At 45.8% G+C, this 22,623-nt stretch overlaps 1 protein-coding gene across 12 annotated transcripts in view; it reads right to left on the bottom strand.

Moving 5' to 3' along the window:
• Positions 1-22,623, bottom strand: part of Adarb1 (adenosine deaminase RNA specific B1) — a 122,801-nt gene that overhangs the window by 53,485 nt on the left and 46,693 nt on the right. For 7 of the 12 annotated variants that reach the window (XM_040732505.1, XM_040732508.1, XM_040732506.1 and 4 more), the window contains exon 2: positions 15,890-16,058. Coding sequence is in view for 4 of the 12 variants with exons in the window: in XM_040732500.1 (XP_040588434.1) it covers positions 5,601-5,745 (145 nt within the window). In the remaining 8 variants the exon portion in view is untranslated. Of the gene's footprint in view, positions 1-5,600; positions 5,773-15,889; positions 16,059-22,623 lie in introns of those variants that run through there. The other 5 variants (XM_040732500.1, XM_040732501.1, XM_040732503.1 and 2 more) reach the window with 4 other exon arrangements.

Here is a 22,623-nt window from a genome sequence, read left to right as displayed (position 1 = left end):
AGGATGAAAGCCATTTTGATGAATACCAATAAGCACCCTCTTTCTGCCCCAAGAGTGGGAACACGCCATTCTTCCAGCTCCCCGACCATGCTTCCACCTGCCAATCTCTAATAAGCTACATCACCTGACATCCTGGATCTCTACCTTTTTTGGTCTTTAAGCACCAATGGCTTCTGGTTCTTCTGAAATACTGGGTTCCTTTAGAAGCCTAGATGTGATTTCTCCCAATCAGGGATCTGCAGTGTTCTCCCCAAATTACCACAGGGCTCCTGCCTCCTCTCTGAACATACCCAGGTCAAACACTTGCTCAGAAAGACTTCAATCATCAACCTATCCAGGTGTTACTTGCACATTCCAGGCACAGTGGGTCTATCACTTGTAGATTGTCGTACCCTCCTTCCATAGCTGAAGCCCACAGGGGTGAAGCAGCTTCGTCTCCTGACCTCTCTTCTAGCACCCATCCATGCCTGTCAGCCATAAGACGCATAGCCCAGTGAAGACGGAGAGTGAGGGCTGAGCCCGGCTGTTCACAGCTTTACCCACCTCCTTGCAATAGCTGTGCTAGATACAGAGGTACATGTCTAGCCTACGCAACCACAATCATGATCCCCAACTTTTCACATTGTCTTGTGACTGCTACAGTTATTTCCTCAAAGTAACCCATAGAGTGCCAGGAGGGCCAAGGAACTCCTGGGATGCTTGGATCTTGGATGGTTCTTGCTGTTTCTAATATTGACTGGTTATTAAAATTACCAAAAGAGAAAACATGTACTTTTCATCAATTATTTCTATTTTGAAATGTTTGCTGAAATGTGCCAACCAGACAGCAATTTGTCCAATTGTGAACTAGCCACTGTGGCTAAGTAAACACACATCTACTGTGCTGAGGCATACATAACTGGGACTGTGTGACTGAGCACCAGATGAGTTTACCAAGATTGCCAGGTAACAGCAGGGTCAATGACCCCATATGGACAGAGCAAACATGGGATAACCATGGTGAGGACCAGAGTCCCAGTGTCCCACCAGCTCCTCTTTATTTAGCATGCTATCTATATGCATGACTTCCTTCCCCAGGAAGTACCACACAAGCTTGTTGTCAAGATGGAACTGTAGGTACTGATAGCCTCAAAAGCCCAGAGCCAACATCTTCTCTGCATGGTCCAGATCCTCACAAATAGCTGGCTTCATCTGCAGCACTTGCCCTGACAGCAGCCTATAAACCCATGAAGTGCTCAGAGCTTTTGGTCTGTGTGTCTCTGGCACATAGTAAAGTATTTCCCAAGGTGGGTGCCCCCGTTCCTGATCACATCTATGCTTACAGAACCAAGGTGCCATGGGGAAACACATCAGCCATGTCTGCTTCCTCTGCACTGAGTCTATACTGACAGTGAGTGTATGGCTGCAAACTGAGGTCTTTGATCTGGAAGGGGTTATAAGGTGAACGAACGGGTCAATGGGAAAGGCAGTTGCTTTGAAACAATCAAGATTCAGCGGTGTGCTCCAGGTGCTTTTACTCTCCTTTGCTAAAGGGTATACATTCTCTGCTCAGGTCCTTCTCTACCAGATACCTGTAACAGCCTGCGCTACACAGGATGGCTGTTGGTGGGGGTGTTGGAGAGCAGTTGGCTGAGACTTGCTGAGGACCTCTGACCTTGCTTGAGCAGTGACATGCCTTCCTCGTGGCGGCAGTGAAGACCACACTGAGTGGGTCCCTGTGCCTGAGTGCCAGTATGGCCTGCATTCAGTGAGTGCTCCTGTCAATTCTAAACAAATTCCAGCAAGAAGCCAGGCAACACAGCCTTCCATCATGCTTCTTCATGTCCCTGACCTGTGACTGTTCTTAGCAAGTCAGGGCAGTGACAGTGACAGAATCCTGGACAGTGCTAACCATCATCAGCAGACAAAGCCTGACTATGCTTGCCACGTGACCTGAAGAGCCCTAAAGTCTGGCTGTTTATCTCAGAAAAATTAAAATAATCCCTAAATAAATGCATTAAAGTCACAGGCCAACTGTTTTGGCTACACATGTAACATGGAGCTTATATTTAAGAACATAATGGTCCAAAATGGGATTATAAACCAGAGTTCCATCTATGAATTAATTGAGAAAATCAAATCCAGACCATTCTCTCTAAGAAGAGTATTTACTATAACCAAATGATGAGACAGAGTATAAAACACTTAGTATGTTGTTTAAAACACCATAATAAATTAAAGCTATATCCAGAAAAATTTAAACAATATGAATATTTATTATATAAAAATCTAGAATACTATGCTTATATTTAATTAGTTTTCCTTCTCATTGGGACAACTAAGTGGAACAAAGCCACTGAAGATGTTTCTAAAACTGTATTTTCTTTTCCTTTTTCTTTTTTTTTTGAGACAAGGTTTCTCTTTGGAGGCTGTCCTGGAACTAGCTCTTGTAGACTGGGCTGGTCTCAAACTAACAGAGATCTGCCTGTCTTTGCCTCTCGAGTGCTGGGATTAAAGGCGTGAGCCACCACTGCCCAGCTTAAAAACTGTATTTTCAATATTAACATTTACACTGGGAATTGGCATTGGTGAGATGTACTTTGGATCCAATTTCTATAACATTCCAAGTGAGAATTCACATTCCAAGTATGATTTAGGACTTCAGCTGCTAGACTGGAATGTGCTTCTGCCATGGAACCCATCCTCTCTAAGAGGAGCTCTTGCCCTGGCATCAAGGTCGTCACTTGTGCCATGAAGCAAGTCATCAGCACAATGCAACAGGACACACTCTGTCACAGCACATTCTAGGAAATCTGAGCTATCTACCCACAGTGGTGCTGTTCAGCAACTTTCTACACTTGAGGCCCTCTCATAGCTGACATCACAGATTAAGTGTCTTTCACTGTCACCAGAGCCTAGGGAATGTCCTTCCTGCCTGTACAAGTAGCATAGCAGCCACAAATCACAGATACTACCTCTCTGGTCACACAAGTTCGTATGGCCCTTTCCAGAGCAAACCTCATGCCTGAGAGTCAGGACCAGCATTCTTACCACTGCAACACTGTTTCTGCATCTGTGCTGTGAATGTCCAAACCTCTATGCCAGCATGCACAAGTTCCTCATGAGAACTCGTTAGGCGGGTCGGTCAATGCCACTCCTTCATCTCTCAAAGAGATCCCCTCTGCACAGACTAGCGCTGAGACCAACTTCATGACAGGAGCCTGGGATCACTCATGACCAGCCGTCCTTTTCACCCCGAGCCGGGAGGACTGCTCGGAGTCTCAGGGTTATTTTCCTACAGTACTCAGAGAGTGCATGTCTCTGCTGGACTAGAGCCTCATTTCCACACCACACCCAACGCCATTCACTTCTCCACCCTGGAAACAAGGCAGAGGTGGCTGGACTCAGATCAGAGCGCCTGACGACGGCCTTCTTACATGTGCACAAGAGCTTGGAACAGACTAAAGATGTTCTCACACTTGGGACAAACAAAAGACTCAATGGGAAAGCAGACGGACTGGGCACAGACATGGGACCTTATTCACACAATGTGGTGGTGGGGACATAGCAAAGGAGCACCTCTGAATTTCAGATCACCCCACCAGTCACCTACATGCTGGCTGGGGACTGACACCTGAACAGGTGCTAATGTGCCTCACAGTCTGACCATGCCAAAGGCTCTTCTCAGGCCTTGACCAGCAGTATTTGCCTGGTCAGCACCAAGACTAAACAGCTTTCCTTCTCTTGGGACTTCCTGCTGTGTTGGAGGCTCCTTCTAAGCTGCACACAAGCTGACCAAAGTTTGTCCCATGGTGTGTGTGGGGGGCAGGGGGGACTGAGCAGTCACTAGGGAAATGCAAGAGGGAGGGAAAAAATCACTGAAATCATATTGTTGTCACAGTTCAACAAGCAGCTTGCCACTACAGTTTCAACACAGAACTAAAATTTAAAAGGCATGCATTATTCCAGTCTTAGAAAAAGCACAATTAATTATACATGCTCTGTTGCCCCTTAAAGTATTTCAAAAGCTCAGTTTCCATCTTAAATAACTCTGGAGTAATTGCATGACCTTCTTAACAGTCTCCATTGTTTTAGGGGTGTTTCTATCAGTTTCAAAGACATATTATAAACCACCAAGAGTAAGTGCCACCGCACACAGTCACGATGCACTTACTTAGGAGCATGGTCAGGAGCAAAGTTCCGTAGTGTGCAGGCCTAGCTGCTACCATGTACTACTCTGCTCTTTAAGTCTCTAGCCTGAATAAGGCAGCCACACAACAGAGCTTTTCCTGAAGTGGACACAGCTCCAGGGGACTTAAGGAGCGTGCCCTGAGCTGGGACTGCAGTGAGTCCAAAGAGTGAAGTCAGACTCAGGCTTGGATGTCCCAGCATTCTCCCAGCCAGGTGGCTCGTGCTGAGGGTCTGCAGAACAAGGGGCACTTCTAAACTAGGCCATTGGATCAGCACTTCCCATAGCTTTGCTTTCGTGTTTCTGACTGGCACTATGACTTCCCGTCTTTTAAAACTTAACTGAAGATACAAAGGCAGCAGGATTGAACTCTCCCAAGATGAGAGTGAGTGGATACTTAAATGGATTTTTTGAGCCTCTCTTTGTTCTACACATATAGTAGAGAAATCATCACGAGCCCTCAAGGGCACAGGTACAGTACCCACAAGGATGCAGGGACCATGATGTGCTCCAACCCCCAACATTCTATTGAGTGCACGAGTCTTCATTACACTGAGCAAACTGCAAAGACTGCTGCCTCTGAAATTAATTTCGTCTTCAACCTTTAAAATCCACAGCACACTTTATTTCCTGAGGAATTATCATTGCTGGCTACAGAGCTTGCCACGGTGACAGGTCATGCCCTAACCCTGTGGGGTGGTAGCACTGAGGCAGTGCCGGGCGAGGAAAGCAAAGGCAGAGGCAGGGGCCGCACAACACAGCCGGCTGTTCGAGGCTAGAAGCATTTTTTCCACTGGGACATTTTCTATTATTTCCAATTATATGACGACAGTAACTGTTGATAGCTTTTGTGGAATGTTTTCCCTCCAAAAGTCAAAGGTTTGTAATTTTTATAGCAATGGATAACTTTTGAATCTTTTTTTTAAAGACCTATTCCTTTTAATGTCTTAAAATACTGAGTGGAATTAAGGACTGAAATAAGCAGGGCACTGACTGTGGAGGATTTACCCTCTGCTTCTGCAGAAAGAAAATGTTTCCACAGTGACAGCTACAGTCTTACCTTCCCAGTATAATAAGCGAATTTAGGGCAAAAGGCACTAGTGAAGAGCGGCGGCAAAAGGCAGCTGTTATGAATCGTCTCTAGAGAAAAGTCTCGAAACGCTAAAGCTTCAAACTTCCACAGCTTCACAAACATCTTTCCAAAAGCATCCTGCAGACGGGAGCTGAAAGGACCTCCGCTCACACGTACAAACGCGTTTTCAAAGCTTCCTTTGTCAGCATGCCCTACCAAATTCCATAAAGTACCAGCCAAAGAGAGGCACTACAATCAGCAACGAGGCAGAGAAGCAGCAAGACTGAGCCACCAGGCAGCCCGCCCCAGAAGACACTCCTGTGTGACATGCAAACTCCACCTATGTGTCCCAGTAATTACCTTTCCTCTCAGAGCGTTTTTTGCGCCTCCTTTTATACCGACGCCCCACGATGCTGAAGAAGGAACCCGTGATGAAAGTCCCCAAGCCGGGCAATGCCATATGGACTAACGAGTGGCTGCCAGTCCCTGCCAGTCCCAAGCTCATTCTGTGTCCCTTGGTCACTCAGCAATAACACAGAGGATCATTTCAGTGTGCAAAAGCTGAGGCTGAGGCAACAGCCACCCCTGCCGGCGGGATACGAGTTACCGACTGCTCCTGTCTCAGGCTCATTCACCAACCCTCAGAATTAGGCAGAATTGGGCTGAATGGGACCCAGACGCACAATGATTTCCTCACACACCACCCAGAAAGTGACATGTGACAGTTAGCCCTCCAATTCCGGCACAAAGCACTGGATAGAAAGGAGAGAAGTGCAGCGGCTGCAAACCTTTCTGGGGAAAGTCTCCTACAGCAAACATCCAAGTCCTGTGTCAACTAAAATTATGAGTAAAAGCACTGATAAAGGAGCAGCTTGTGAAACAAGAACAGGAGAAAAGTGGGTTGCCGCAAAGCACAATACACACAGGGTGAACAAGGGAGATGATGAGAGAAGCCATGAACATGCCAGGGAATGGTGAGGCTGGCCCAAGAAAGTCCCTGGGACACAGTCTCTCGGGAAACCCCTCTTCTTTTCACCCATGTGTTTGGGACCAATGCTGACCTGGTTCCTTCAAGAGTGTAGAGCATGGGCTGTGATGATGGGTGCTGAAGGACTGGGGAAGACTCTAGCTGGCTCCTTTGTGTTTTCCATCATGCTTAGGGAACTAACACACTGAGCCAGCCTAGCCTAGGACAGTATTCTGACCAACAGGAAATATGTGCAAATTTTGTATACCTTGACTTATATATTTTATTTCTTAATCCTTTAGATCAAGGCTACATGCTTCTCCTGTAAAGGGCCAGATAGTAAGACCTCATCGCTACATGTCTCTGCTTTACTTTTTGTCTTCTTTTTATCTTCAAAAACTTTCTTAAAATGTATAAAAATGGCCTACCTGCAAACACTCCTTTAGGTTACTACTATCAACAAAACAGCGTATCTTGATCCGCTATTTGTTCCAACACAAGTGAGCTTACCACAGAATACCCAGACACATGTGGTTACAACTTCATTCAGCCTTCTCTGCTATTTTGCCAACTTTCAGTCATAATTATCCATCTTTCCACATGTTCTTTCCATTCTGAAGGCGTATTTGTCAGAGAACAGAAACACTGTTTCAGTAGTATATTGATTTAAGTGTTTTAAAAATCTAGGCAAGACATGTTGATCTCACTGTACTCTCATCGCAAGCCTCCACCCTGCGACATCAGGTCCAGGCTAGGGATGGGTGCTACAGACATTAGGCCCAGGGAGGCAGCAGCTGTCCTGGAGATGCCCCTGATGCTGGCAGAGCTCATACACATGCATGGTGAAGTCTTAGCTTATGCAGGCAGGAATGCCTCAGGAGACACCTATAAGATGTGGAGAGGCTGGAAGTATCTGCTAAGAAAGGTAAGAACAAAGAGCCCTTGGGAAGGTGAGGGTGAGCCTACGGTGTCCCGTGGTGGCCCAACAGTGAGTTGGTGTCATGGGTGGCAAGCAGGGCCTGAGAACCACACAGAGTCCACACTTATATCCTACAGTGGAATGGTAAGGGAGTAGGATGTGAAGGGACAGGGCTGGTGGCAGTCATAGCTATAAAGCAGAGAAAAGGAATGATGGAGGGCTGGCAGAGAAGAAAGGACGCAGGCTCTCAGGCCAGGACACAGAGCTCCGCTGACAGGAAGCTGTAGTAGCCAGCTGATGCAGACAGAAGCCAGCACTGTTCCTACTTCCTGGACTGCTGAAGACCAGACCCACGGGGTTATCACAAAGCTGATTCCTCTAAGCCCCACTAGGATGGCAGAGCCCCCCTTGTCACGCTTTCCTGATTAGCTCCTGCACAAACTGTCTCCTGTTTTAGTATCACTGACAGGGGAACCCAGCCTGGAACCCGCTCACCTGGGCTCTGGCTTCAGCATTGCCTCTTCCCACCCATGAACTCTCACTTCTCAGGACTCTTACCCATCATTCTAGGGCTGTTGTATCTCAGTATCTTCAGGGGGTTGACCCAAGATACCTGGCCCCATACCACAATGTCAGGTCCCTGGCATAGTGATGACACAGTATCTGCATGTCCTGTGTACTCATCTTCCCACAGACTTTAAGTCACCCCACAAGTACTTTTCATACGCGGTACAACGCAAATGTTTCATGAATACTTGTCACACTATATTATTTAGAAATAGCAAGGAAAAGTCTATATATGTTCAGCCCAGATGCAATTTTCCCAAACATTTCCAATCCATGACTGGAGGTAGACACTCTACAAATATAAAAAGGGCAAGAGCAGTCAGAGCCAAGTACAATACCTAAAAGCAATTATTCAGCCTTAGTGCCTTTTCTACTGTATTTATACTCCCTGGGGCTGCTGGAGTCTTGGGTAGTTGGGAACAGAGGACAATCCTCCTCTGGGTACAAACAGTACATCTAAGGAAAGACTGGGTATGGGGGAATGCACCCTTAATGCTGTCCCATGTATGGGAAACTTAGGAACCCTATTACAGAGATTAGGGGTAGTTTTGATATGTCTCCAGTGTTAGTCCAAGAGGGTTGTGTGTCAGGCCTGCCACCTCACTAGGCCTCCTGCCAGGCAGTCAGCATGAGTGGGAGGGGTGCCAGGAATAAGACAGCAGAAATGCCTAGAGGCACCACAGAGGGCCCAGGTAGTCTCACCGGTGCTTAGACACCAGCACCAGGGTGATCTAGACCTATCCCACAGCTCTAAGGAACGATCCGAGCCTGTGGGAATGATGCTGGCCACAGCTCAGAGGTTCCTAATCTAGGGTAAGGGGACTCTTCCGCTGTTGTTATGTTTTCCCTAGGATGTCGGCCTTGGGAACAGATGACCTGTTTTGAAAAACACCTGGTCACATCTCCAACCTAGGCAGCAGGCTTTATAGCTTCTTGTTACAAGTCATCAGAACAAAAATCCTAGCTGGGGCCACTTGCCTGTGCTTGAATACCCACTGGTCATCCAAAGTCACAGTCAAGATCAGGTGTATGGTACAGCTCCCACCATGGAGTCAAGCAAACCACGGAGAAGGCAATTGCTCACAGCGAAAGCAAATCATCCTCGGTTACCATAACAAGGACTGGAAAGGCTCTTTGGTCCCACTCAGTTATATGCAGCCACTTGCTGTATTTAACAGCAGAGACTTGACATCCAGGCAACGGTGAGCAAAACAGGTGCTGAATGCACTTGTCTTCTCTCAGCAGCTGTTTGGACCTCATCAGACAGTGCAAACAAGTGCACAGTGAACCTCCCCAGCCCATGGTTGGTGTACCTTTGGCCTTGTTGACAGTTAGTGTAATTTTTGACTCAAGCAGTTTAACAAGGCACATGGCATAAGAGCTCTGGGAAAGTGGGGCATATGGCCAGGAAGAGCTCTGTTGGCACTGGTGTGGTTAGCACGTTTGAGTCATCCCACAGTCTCCAGAGTAGAATATATGTCCTAACTCTGTAGATACCGTTTTCTTCTATCTTTAGGATTAGTTAAGAGAAACATCAAAACAGAAGTCTGATTCATGAAAATCAAAAAACGGCTGCAGAATGCAGTAGTCTAGTGAGCCAGAAGTGGCTTCCACGACAATCCCACAGGCTGAGTGTAATTAAAACATTTCAAGTCAGGTGTACTGGCGCACGCCTTTAATCCCAGCACTCAGGAGGCAGAGGCAGGCAGATCTCTGAGTTTGAGGTCAGTCTGATCTACATAGTAAGTTCCAGGACAGACAGGGGTACACAGAAAGAGAAAGAGAGACACAGAGACACAGAGACACACAGAGAAACAGAGTTCATTGAGTTATAAACTCTGAGTCAGTTATTCATTGGATATTTACATAAAACCAACATATGAGAATGCCTGGTGCCCTCAGAGGTCAAGGGGAGATATCAAATACCCTGAATCTGGATGGTTGTGAGACACCCATATAGGTGTTGGGGAGAGCACTGGGTCCTCCATAACCACTAAGTCATCTCTCTAGTCCCTCTTCAAAATAGTGTTAAAATACCTCAGAAGTATTTGTTAATAAGAAAACCAGTAAAACACCCCCCTATCTAACTCATATTTATTGGATTCCTACTAAGCACAGGATATCCTCAGTGCCCAAGGAGTATCAGGAGACAAAAACACATGGCTGCTTTCCTGAAACCTATGTTTAAACAAGGACAACAAGGATGTATAGGGAACATCAGACATCTAAATAGCACAGCATGCCCTGTGGGTAGAAGAAAGATGCCTGGAGTGGTCAGCATTGGTAAGGTTTCTCCACTCTGATGGAAAATGGACCTCAGGCTGGTGAGAGAGCTGGCCACATGCATCAAGTGTGCATTTTCTGCAGGCAGTGCCCTGGGGTAGTTAGGCACAGGCCTAACTGTCAAGCAGCTAAGCAGAGATGAAAGAAGGGGGTCCATGGGTTCATCATGTGGACTGAAAAGGCCTGTTACCAAGAGTTTTCATCTGGTTCTGACCTTATTTTAAGAATGTTGCAGGCTGGGAGGGAGCAGTCAGGGGTAAGGCTTATAGCAGAAACACAAGTTATGACTCAGGGAGGGCAGTTTAAGATACAAGAAGCTAGTCTTCAGTCTTCCCATGATGCTCAGAAGTATAGCCAAGGGCTTCCTGGATAGGAATCCAAGAGAAGAGAAGAAGCCAAGAGAAGGTCAAAGGACAATAGAAAGAGAGATCACAGGGTAAAGGAGCAGGACCTGGGTGTCTGCAGATCCACAGGAGGACACAGCTAGGCAGGATATGAGTCTGAAAATCAAGAGGAAAGCCAACACTGGAGACAAGGGGCTGGAACTCACTTACAGAGGTACTCTAGATTATGAACACACACTGGCCTAGAGGCGCAGGGGTCAGGCAGAGCCTGAAGAAGCACTACAGGAGGTTAGATGGGGGAAGATGCTGGGTGAGGTAGGGGTAGAGCAGGGAGTTCCCCAGGGAACAAGCTACTGTGAGTGCCTCAGTGGCTCCCACCCACACTTCCAGTCTCTACACATGCACCAGCTCATTTAAATCTCACCAAATCTCAGGAAGGAGGCTTTAGAATGGCTGTATGAGGGGAACCAGACACCCACCAACTGCTTTACAGCCATTCATGCCATACTTGTTAAGGAGTTGTGCAGTTTACAGTCTGAACAGGTGCATACATCACCATGGTTACAGAACATGCTAGAGCTAGTACCCTAACTAAAGGCTCCACCACCTCCAATGGGCTGGGCCCGTACACAGTGCTCACTTATTTCTCTGTCTTCACCTGTCAATCATAGAAGGCAACTCTGGGACAAAACCTGGGCTTACCTGGGAGCGCTCAGTACTGAGGGGCCTGGCAGATGTAGGCACAGCAGTTGCTGAGGCCCTTCACTGGCTGAGGTGCAGTTACAACCAGCATGCCAACCTTGGGACTCAGGCTCCATATGTCCAAGTACAGCAAAAGCATACTCACTCTGAGTTTACTCTTCATTACACCACAATTCCTGAAGCAATAGGCAGCAACAACATATACACCTTTCTTAGGGGTAGCTAGTTTATACTTGTCATGTTAAAATGGAGGGAGTGTACCTCAGTCTACTTGCTATGCCCCTGGCTCTGACTCACAAACAGCTTTGCTCAGGGCACTGCTCTCTCCGCAGTGAGCCTACAGCACCACCTGCTGTCTAGAAGAGATCACTCATGGGAGTAGTTCTGAGGTTGGAGCAGGTGACACCAGAGGGTGCTGTTTGGAGCTGATGCATGGCACCTGGTCTGGGAGCCTCACACTGGATGTTATGAACATTTCCTTCAGACAGGATATGCTGAGGCCAAGATGAGCCAGGATACCTATTGGGACATGGAGGTTGACTGGGGAGGACAAGAGGAAGGTGTCTCTCCCTTGGTGGCATTGTGGGAGAAACTACACTTTTTTTGAGGGGTAGGAAGGGGGAAATAGATCAAAAATCTTTCTAAATCTCTCCTTAGACTTGTACCCTACTATGGGCACTTACACAGGTCCTGTCCAGCCCCAAGCCATCTGGTTTCTAGGTTGCCTGGTGCCCTTTCTGCCTCACCCTGCTCCTAGCTAGGTGCTCACCTCCAGCAACCTGCCTGTTAAATACCCATTCAGACTCCTGCACTGGGTTCCACTTCAGGTTGCTGGCAAAGCCTTGCCAGCTTTGCCCTCTAGCTCATACCTCTGCTTACGACCACCAGAGAGCACACATACCTGAGAGCAGAGAGGCACCTGGCCCTGACTTTGTCCTTCATATAGTCACTCTCTGTGATCAATGGGCCTTGATTATCACTGGCCACAAAAGCCTGACAACTCTAGGGAGTAACAGAAAGACCACATAAGGTTTGCTTCAGGCCAGACAGCAAGGAAGGAAGTGCAATGGCCATGGTGCGCAGCTCCCTGGCCACGGGTGCTGTGGGTGACGGAGGCATCTGGGGCCTTCAGCATTCCAAGTTCTGCCAGCTGTTTCTCAAGAGAAAGTTTTTCAGTGTCATACAGAGATGTGGTTTTTGCTTGGGTAGCTGGTGGACACAGGAAGCCGCACGGTCCCATCACGGATGCCTGGTAAGGACATATTGCTTGTGTTTGACTCCTAGTTACAGACAGAACGGCAAACAGGTGATTTTAAAACTCTGGGATGACAGGGAATGCTGGGAAAGCAAGCTAGTCTAGCTCCTGATAAAGCAGCAGTGCAGATAACAATGAATTTTCTGCTCTTCACAGCTCTTCCAATCCGCTGTGGAACATGAAGGCCTCCTGCAAACGGGGGCGAATTAATAAGGCTGGAAGAACACACACTGTTCTCTTGTGGAACTCCACAAAGTTTATTTCTGTGTCCCCAAGTAACCAGCTCTTGAACAACCAGTGCCTCTGATCCAATGCAGTCTTCTCCCTGTCTACAGGAAGTATGTCAGTTCCAATGGCTGAGGGTTCTGTCCCTAGGACAGCCCCATTTCAGGCCTGGCATCAAGTCCAGGTCTCTGGAACTTCTGACTGGCCAGTTCTAAGTCAGAGTTCTCACAACCCCTCCTCAGATAGGTTCCCAGAACTTTATTCATATTTACAGTTTCTTTTTAAATTTATTTTTATTTTATGTGTATGGGTATCTTGCCTGCATATATGTTCATGCAACATGTGTGGGCCTGGTGCCTACTGAAGCCAGAAGAGAACATTGGATGCCCTAAAACTGGAGTTGTAAGACACTATGTGGGTGCTGGGAATTGAACTCAGGTCCTCTGGAAGATCAGCCAGAGCTCTTTACCACTGATCCATCTCTCCATCACACAGTTTCTTTAAAACAAATTACAATTATTTATTTGTGTGCATGTACGTGTATATATGTAAGTATGTATGTATGTGTAACACACACATATGTACACAGGCACACATGCATGCTACGGGTGTATACACACACACACACACACACACACACACACACACACACACACACACATACACACACAGGTCAGAGGACTCCCAGTGATCAAACTCAGATTGTCAGGCTTGGCAGCAAGCATTTTTACCTACTGAGCCACCTTATCAGTCCTCCAGCTCCCTATAGAGAATATTTTGAAGGAAATAATCAAGCAGTCTGTGAACAGGTCCTGTGCATAGGAGCTTTGTACCTTAGGGCTTTGGGGTACACTCCTCCCAGCTCATGAATGAGGTTCCATTCCCTGGCAGCCACTGTACTAGCCCCTGGAGTCCTCCAAAGCACCAGTCTCTGGAGATGTTCCTGTTCTTGGCATGGGCCAGGTTCACAGAGAGAACTGTGGACTATGTACCATTCAGGTGGACAGTTGGGACTGTGAGGGCAGACAGTGGGAGTGGAATCCAGTAGTGCAGCAGATGGAGGTACAGGGGTTTGGTCATCAGTGATCAGGACTTCCTGGGCTTCAGGAAATGAGAAGGACCCTCTGAAAATGGAACTATGTGCTGTACTGTGATGGACAATCTTGGCTATCAACTTGACTACATCTGAAATCAATTGAATACCAAGCAATTGAGCGTGCCTGTGAGGGCTAAGAAATCCCTTTTAATATACAGGTGTTTACTCCATCCGTTCCGTTCCTCTAGAGAAGACTGACTAATACGCATACCAAAAGCTGTCTACAGTGAGCTAAGTACGCCAAGACCTATTTGTGTTTTAGACACAAGCACAATGAAGTTTGCATATCTTTATCATGTTTTTTTTTCCCCAGCAATGAAACCACTGTGGAAAGAACACAAGACTGCACCACCTGACAGGGAATCCAGTACTTGACACCTCTGCCAGCAGTAATCCCTGAGCTACACACCACTTCTTAAGGACCAAGCCAAGACAGCACAGACAGCCTGCCAGCACAGTGCCATGCCTGTTATGAAACAGATGTGGTGATAAAGAGAGGAAGGACTATTTTAGTCAAACGCTTACATGTTTATTTTCTTCAAACCTGATTTTAAAAAACTGCTGCCAGAATTAGCTCACATCACCCAAATTAAAAGCAATACGCAATTTCTACACTGCTGCTAGCATTTATTCACAACGAGCCAGTAGGAGGAGACACACTCCACAGTGCTGATACTTTGTTATTCCAGCCTTAACTTTGCTTGCTCAGCACATGCTTTACCTAGCTCCTTGTGACCTGATTTTCTTGGATCTCCTTAAAGATGATTTATTTGTGCAAAGGATATACGTAACTCAATCCTCCAGAGTATGCACATGTTGTATAGGGATCTTGCTGTTTCACATACATGACAGAATTAATGCAAGGCTTTACTTCTGCAGCATGTTAAAAATAGGTGGCCATTAGTTGAGCTCTGGGTAGCAGCAAGAACCTTTAAGTCTCCTCAGACTCACTTCAGCTCTGGGATTTCCAGTGTCTCTCAGAAAATTCTGGTTACAGAGAAACTGATTTCACATTGCTAACGGAGCTAAAAGATGGGTCATCAGCAAAAATAAAACTCTACTGCCGTGAGTTCGAGGCCAGGCTGGACCGACAGCCTCCAAAACAATACAGAGAAACCCTGTCTCGTAAAACCAAAAAAAAAAAAAACAAAAACAAAAAAAAACTCTACTGCCTGGCACGTCAATGGTGAAGGTAACTGTGATTCCTCCCACCTCCTAACTGCATATGTCCCCCTCACTGCACACACACATGCGAGTGCGTGCATGCGTGCACACACCCACATACCCCACATACACATCCCCAACACACACACAATCAGCATCAGATGTAAATAAAACAGAATCTCCAATGGAGTTCTCAATTTTTTTTGTAGAACATTTATGGGCACAGAAATAACAGATGAGACATTTCTTGGTGCAAATTCAAAACCCAGTGGTCGGAAGCGAGCCCACTGCTGTCCCCCAAGCATGGTGAACTCCAGGGGCTTCAAGCTGTTCTGCTTTGCCCACATGTACACCCTCAGTAACTTCCCCTACTGCCTTGACCGTGCTACTCACGACTCTCCAGTTGGCAGTGCAGGAGTGCTCAGTGGATGGCTCACTCTGGAGCTGCCACGCAGGTGCAGAGTCCCGGGGGTGTTCCTTGGTACCAGGATGTAAGTGAGGAAGCAGAAAAGCCACAGACATCCTGGGGCACACACAGGCACAGAGCACCCTCTGTCAACCACCATCCTCCCATCATTCCTCACCTCCACACCAAGAATAAAACGTCCAACCTTCCCGTTCCACAACGTGGCCCTGACTGAATTACTCTTCATATTAGCATTTTGGGGGCTTCAGCACCCCAACAGAAACAGATACTAACTTAACTGACAGTCAAAAAAAACTAAACACCAAAAAAAAAAATCCAAGAAAACAGCATGGAATGGTAAAGGGCCTTCATAAGACTTCCCTAGTATCAACAGTGATGAAGTCAGTCAGCCCAAGGATGGCTGGGGTTATGTGAGGTCTAAAGAGGTCCATGGCCACAGAAAGACAGGAGTGAACGCAGGGTAATAGTCTGTGCTGGGAATTATTCAGTGAAATGCATTTCAAAGGCAAGCCAAAGGACTTAATTAATTTTTTTTAAAGACAGGCCTTTGCTATGTATCCCAGACTGACCTTGAACTCCTAATCTTCCTGGATTAGGAATTCCAACCCTGAGGGCTTGGAATTCAGGCCTCTGCCACCACACCTGGCACAAAAGGCATCTTCTGTCAGATTTTACGAGGTTTTAAAAGGGTTTTACTTACCTTGAATGTGTTTCGTTTTTATCTTGGCTTAAATCCTGAGGCCAGACTCCTTCAGGACAAAATGAGAGCGCAGCTCAGCGGTACTGAAGCAGCAAGTGTGATGTCCTGGGCTGATGTGCTCCTTTAGCCACACCTTGAGTTCTCCATGCCCACCTTGGCAAACTTCGATCTGTAATAAAAGATTCGATTACTCAGTACCTACTTAACTTCAGGTTAAAGGCTTTTCACCAACTGAGAAATGAACGCTCACAACACTCTTGTTTGTGGTTGGCCGTTAACTTGAGATCTTGCATCCACCTCCCCAGAACTGACATTACTTACATGCATGTGCCATTGACTCGACACTCTGAATTTAAAAGTCTTCTTCCTGCCCGTAAGCTTATACCAGTTTAAAGATGCTTTTACCAATTTTTAAAGGGGATCCACAGTCGCCATCAGGCCTTGGTTCACTTGTCCACAAGTCACTGCACATGTTACAGCCATACTTAAATCCTACTGGCCCAACACAACACCCTAACAGAACCCCAGGGTTAGAAAGGAAGGAGGGCTCAGGTAAAATCTGTTCTCTTTAAATAAAATGCACACATCCATTATGCATGCAAACACATGTGTGTGAGAGTACAGACACAGGGACACATGTGCCCAGGCCCTCACTCTGCCCTGGTAGCCACCCTGCTTCTGACTGACTGTGAAACTCTATCTGTAGCCGTTCCCCTCAGTGTGCTGTCAACTAGTCAGACTGTTAAGGGCACTTCACCACATAATAAACTCAGGACCCTACCCCCCCAGAGCTCCTCCTAGATATCTGGAGAGCTATGTCTGGAGGTGACTAGATCCTTGCTAGGAGCAAAAATGAAGTGTGTGTTGTGCCTCTCAGTTCCTAACTCTCACAGGAGCCCACTGCCACCAGGGCATGGCTGTAGGTCTCCTGAGGGGCAGGGTGAGGAAAAGATAGCCTACAAGTTTCCCTGCTGTGTCTCCCACAGCCCTACATTATAACTCCAGAGTCAACAGCTTCCTCACAGTTGCTTTACTGGGTCACAGAGCCATCCCACCCAGAACAAAGGCATCTGGGCCATGTGCCCAGAACTGCTCCTTCATCACTTCACCATGCCTGGGCACAAGATCCCAGTCAGGATGATCATAAACACAGTGCTGTTTTATGTGCCACGTATTTTAAGATGCATTGCCAGGCACCAAGTGCTAGTCAAATAAAATTATCACTACAAACTACGGCAACACTAAACATGTGAATTTCATCTCCAAAACTTTTAAAAATTAAGTAAATTAACAGATCCCAAGAAAATTACAGACTTACAAAGGCTTCAGAAGAAATGTAATGTGTGACAAAAGTATACATGTGAAAGCATCAGAAAACAAAGTTTACCCTACAACAAACCCTCCATACCTAGACCACTACTCCAGGAGGTTTAACATGTCTATCAAGATAATGAAAAGGAACAGGACTAGTCTGTCCCATGCAAACAGATGTGCAAGCTCTATATAATAAGAGGGGCGCAAATTCAACCCAACAAGGTGGGTTAAGCTGTGGCTGTAGAGCTGTGAATGTGCGTAAAAGTCAGTTACAGTGATCTACCTACCAAGTTAGCCACGTAGGAGAAACACGAGATGAAAGCTTCCTCCCAGGCAAGTCAAACCATAAGTTCACAGGTACATGCTTACATGGACAACTGAGGATAAAACCAAGTCAGAGTCCCAAAGTGTAGGATAGAAGGTATCTACCAGTGTGTGAGGGAGGGTGCTACCAAAGAGCAACATGGAGCAGACTGAGTACCACTGTCCATCTACTTTAGCTGGTGGTCATGCAGTTAAAATTATTCTTTTATACTAGTTTTTTTCTGTACAGAAAACATATAATAAACATGTATTAGAAAAATATCTCCAACAACAAGTGGTTTACAGAGCATTACCTGCAGCTGCTATAGGGCTAGCTAATGGCCCCTTGTTGGATAAGGCCACCAGATGATCACCTGTAGCACAGAAGAGAGGACCCCATGTACAGCTCAGGTATCAGAGGTGTGAGCCAGCATGAAGGCAGCTGGAAGCTTTATATTCCTCAGAAAGGAGGCAGAGTTGTGACTGTTGTGCCTGTACAGGTGCATGTGTGGTTGAGAGAAAAGGCAACCCTCAGGATGGAGGAAGAGTGTACTGACAGACACTCTGAGGAGCTAGTACCCCCTCCACTTGTGGAGCTCCTCTTGGTGGCTGTTCCAAGTCTCAGAAGCCCCTTTTCTGACAAGTGTCTCCAGGTTCACCAAGCTGGAAGGCGGCTTCAACAGCTTACGCACTCATGCCAGTGAAGACTGATACCAACAGCAGTACAGTACAAATTGTATTAGCATGAATTATCACTCTAGCACTTGATAGATTTGTTGTGCCAGTAATAATCATATTGATTAGATAAAATAATTACATTTCCTCTTAAAGTGATATTTATCATTATAATTTAATCACACTATGGGAGTAGGGACTTTGTCTGAGGGCTCAGTGACCAGCATCCAGCAGAAAAGGAGGACCAGAGCTGGCAACCACTCCTGGGACTGTGGCTCTAGAAGGAACAGGTGATTTCCTATAAGCAATGTGAGAAAATCTAAAGGAAAGAGAAATTTTAGAAGCTTTAAAGTAGCAGACCAGTGAGCTGGTCCATGGCCATCTGCATCTCAATAAGGACAGCACCTCCACACCTAGCAGTGGCAGCCCAGGACATAGGCCCAGCTAGTTCATGCACATGGCAAAACCTAAGAATGACAATTCCTCATGGAGGGACACTAGCAACTGAGCTCACTAGTCCACTGAAGGATGTTTTGAAACAAGACAAAGTATATTCTGTTCTAAGAATTCATACCAGTTTGGGTTTAATTTAAACTTTTCTTTTCCTCTCTGACACAGACTAAGTTTTAGCTGGAGTATAAGTTTGTACCATAGTCAAGAAATCGGATTTATCTCAGTTCTGAAGATCCAATTAAGCCAACATCCTTCTAATAACGTTGGCATGGACACTCAGACTCCAAGCATCAGCTGGTTTTTCCTTGATTCTCTGTGTTTTACTGAACACACCAAAGGAAGAGTATTTTGTCATTTGCTTTACTGACTACATTAAACAAGTTTTATGTTCTTAGCAAGTAATGACCTATTTTCTTTATAACATCCTAAGAACAGACTATGAAAATATAAGGGCTCATAGCACATACAAAGCTCAATCTACACAGCCTCTGGGGAAATGCAGGGGCACTACCTGGCCCACACAGTCTGGCTGCCTGGCAGAGACAAGCAAGGGTCAGCAAAGGCTGGGGCAGATCTGGAAATATCAAGATCTTCCCTGAGTCTCAGGATCTCAACTGTGGGAACACTGCTCACTTTTAAGTATGTGCAGCGTTTTTTAGTCAATTCTGAAATTTTTTTAGTTCCCCTTCCCCAGGCTCTCATACCTCCCACACTGGCCTCAAACTTAGTATGTAGTCACAAATGACTTCAAACTTCTGATCCTTTTGCCTCCATATTTTGAGAACTGCAGGTGTGTGCATTGAACCTGGTTTATGTGGTACTGGGAGTCAATCACAGAGCTTCATGTATGTTGGGCAAGCAGTCTACCAAATGAACTACAGGCCCAGTCCTCATCTTGTATTTTTTAAAAGATTTATTTATTTATTTATTTATTTATTTATTATGTATACACTGTTCTACCTGCATGTTAGAAGAGGTCGCCAGATTTTATTATAGATGGTTGTGAGCCACCATGTGGTTGCTGGGAATTGAACTCAGGACCTATGGAAGAGCAGTCAGTGCTCTTAACCTCTGAGCCATCTCTCCAAGCCCGTATTTTTTTTAAGTGAATCAGTGAGCATTTTTGGAATTATTTTTTATGACTTGAGAGAAAATACTATTTCAGCAATCTATTGCTCCATGTGAAATTAAAACCTGTTGCGAATATTAAAAGGGCTCATTAAACAAATGGGGTTTCCCCCACATCTGACTGTTTATGATCAATTTGAGAGGAATCTAATGATCCCAATGCCATGAAAGAGCTCTATTTCCAGAGCTAGAGCCAGAGGAAAGGCTCACATGGAAAGAGATTTACAGAAAAACACAGAGACAGAGCCCAAAAAGCAAGGAGCAAGCCAGCAAGCCAGCGTGGGTGCTGGCCTCATGCTGAGGGACAGAGTGGAGGTGGTGAGTGAGAGAGATGCTGGCTGGCACCTTTCTCCTCAGGTCCACCCTCTTGGGAGAACTGTCTAGCCCTGGGCCAGATATAACTAAGCACACTAAAGGCCTGGGGGCTCAGGCTCCACGAGGAGGGCATCTGTCATGGTCAGGTGCTCACATCCTGGCAGACTTGGTTTGTTTGGGCAATGGGTAGGAACAAGTATCATCTTACTGGGTGGGCCTTGAGGATTTTCTATATAATTAATGAAGAACTACTAGGTTGAGATTTTCCTGTGTCACAAAACCAGAGGATCAGTCACATCGTCTCCACTATGGCTTTTTCTTGCCTTAAGGGAAATATTTTTATATCTTGAAAATGAAGGTACTTTCACCCAGTTATAGCTGGCAAGCCAACAAAGGCAAGAGAACTGAAGTCAGCGTGGAGCACATACAGACACACAGTAACAGAGATTCCTGCTGTACCAACAGTGACCTAAGGCACGGCTGTAAGGCCCTACTTCCTAAAGATGCTACCATCTTCTGATAGCACTTTCCTGGGGACCAAAACTCCAGTACAGGATCCCTTGGGTGGGGGGATGGGGGAGAGACTCTCAATTCAAATTCTAGAAGGCAGAGAAAACAGAAAAAGCTACAAACCTGGACCAGGAATAGAGAAATGAGACAAAGCCGTAAAAGTCACAAAGATGCACAGGGGTAGGGTGCAAGATTCTAAATATACCACCTTTAATCCCAGCACTCTGGAGGCAGAGGCAGGCAGATCTCTGTGAGTTAGAGGTCAGCCTGGTCTACAGAGCCAGTACCAGGACAGCCTCCAAAACAATACATAGAAACCCTGTCTCGAAAAAAAAACGAAAAAAAAAAAAAAGATTCTAAATATATCTAGCCAACACAATCTTTTCACAATGAGGACAAATGAAAGTGTTTCAGACAAACTGCTCCTAGGACAATTGCCACCAAAGAGAGTCTTAGGGGAAACATTTCAGAAGTAATGTAATCCTAGTGAGAATACATAGAAGACCAAAAAGAAGAAGCCATGTGTGGAGACACCAGCAAATGGGGGTGGGGGGGAGTCCTTCCAGCAAGTAAGCCAGTCTCCACGAGACCAATGTAACCATGCTGCAGACACCAAAAATCAGTAGACAATGTCTCTTGTAAACATAAACACAAAAATCACCAGGAATTTAAATCCAGCAATACATAAAAGACAGAACATCACGGCAAGCTGGATGCATTCCCACCAGGAACACACAGTTAGCTTTAACATTCAGAAATAAAATAAGGAGGTGTGTTAGCGTGACATTTCTACTCAAGTATTCTTCAACAGAGTCCTTAAAAATTCGCATTGGTATCGACATATCTTTCTGACATACAATAAATTTGACAGTTTTCATAAGGAAGAAAGAGAAAGAGGGAGGAAGAAGGAAGGAGAAAAGCACAGAAGATAAATAACAATGCTGATATAATGAAGACCGTGTTTTTGCTAATAACTAAAATGAAGGTTAAGCATACACAAGCCTCCTTATGTTCTCCTCTGGTGGAGGGAAACAAAGTTGAAAGACAGTAGAGCACCTGGGGACTGTCATTACTAACCGAGCTGAGGGGAGACAGGAGCAAGGCATCTGACTTTGGTTCCTGAGAGACCTCAGGATTGCTCTGTTATCCTATTCTAGCAGAAGCAGGTATTCTTGGTTAAAAGTAGTTCACCATTGAGCTTCTGGAAGATGTGAAAACTATAGTCACAAAGGGTGTACTGTGTGCCCAGGTGTGCTTATCTAGTAACAATGAACCTGGCTGAAAGGGTGGGAACACAGTTCAGTGACAGAGCATTCAGTGACATGACAGTTCCAGCATTCACAAGGCCCCAAGTATCATCTCCAGTCTACGTGAAAAAGAAAGAAAATGAACTCAAAGTTCCATACCACCAAAGTTCAAGACCTGCACACTGACATGCAGTGAAGCTCAAAGTGAGCCCAAGGGCATCCAACATACCCTAAACTCAGACTTCCCGTGGTGCAACAATGAGACTTCGTAGCTTCTCTCTTAACACAGCTAAAGTTGGCCAGGGAAGTGACTTCACACTAGTCTGCTTCACTACATAAACACGGCTCTCAAGCAAAGCTGTGTCACTCATACAAAGGATGTCTGCTTAGCAAACCCGGGTTTGATTTATCTAGACATCCACTACTGTACCTAGCTTTTTGTTTTGTTTTATTTTGTTTTTTTGAGACAGGGTTTCTGGCTGACGTGGAACTCATTTTGTAGACCAGGCTGGCCTCAAACGCATATAGATCCACCTGTCTCCGCCTGTCAAGTGTTGGGATTAAAAGCATGTGCCACCACCACCCAGCTATACCTAGTTTTTATAATCATTGTCTTGCTTTTGTACAACAATTTCCATGTTATGTTTGCACAAATTGTCTTATAGTGCTTCTGAACCATAATTATTCAATAACTCTCCATCTGGAACACCACTTCCATTTTTCCCTATAACACAGATGTTTATAATTTCTCCATATTGCTAAGGTTGTGACATCTTATCTGTTGGGAAT

This window comes from Mesocricetus auratus, unplaced genomic scaffold, assembly GCF_017639785.1.
Source record: "Mesocricetus auratus isolate SY011 unplaced genomic scaffold, BCM_Maur_2.0 Super-Scaffold_100027, whole genome shotgun sequence".
Taxonomy (NCBI): domain Eukaryota; kingdom Metazoa; phylum Chordata; class Mammalia; order Rodentia; family Cricetidae; genus Mesocricetus; species Mesocricetus auratus.
Note: the sequence above shows the minus strand (reverse complement) of the source record. Positions and strands in the feature narration are given on the sequence as shown.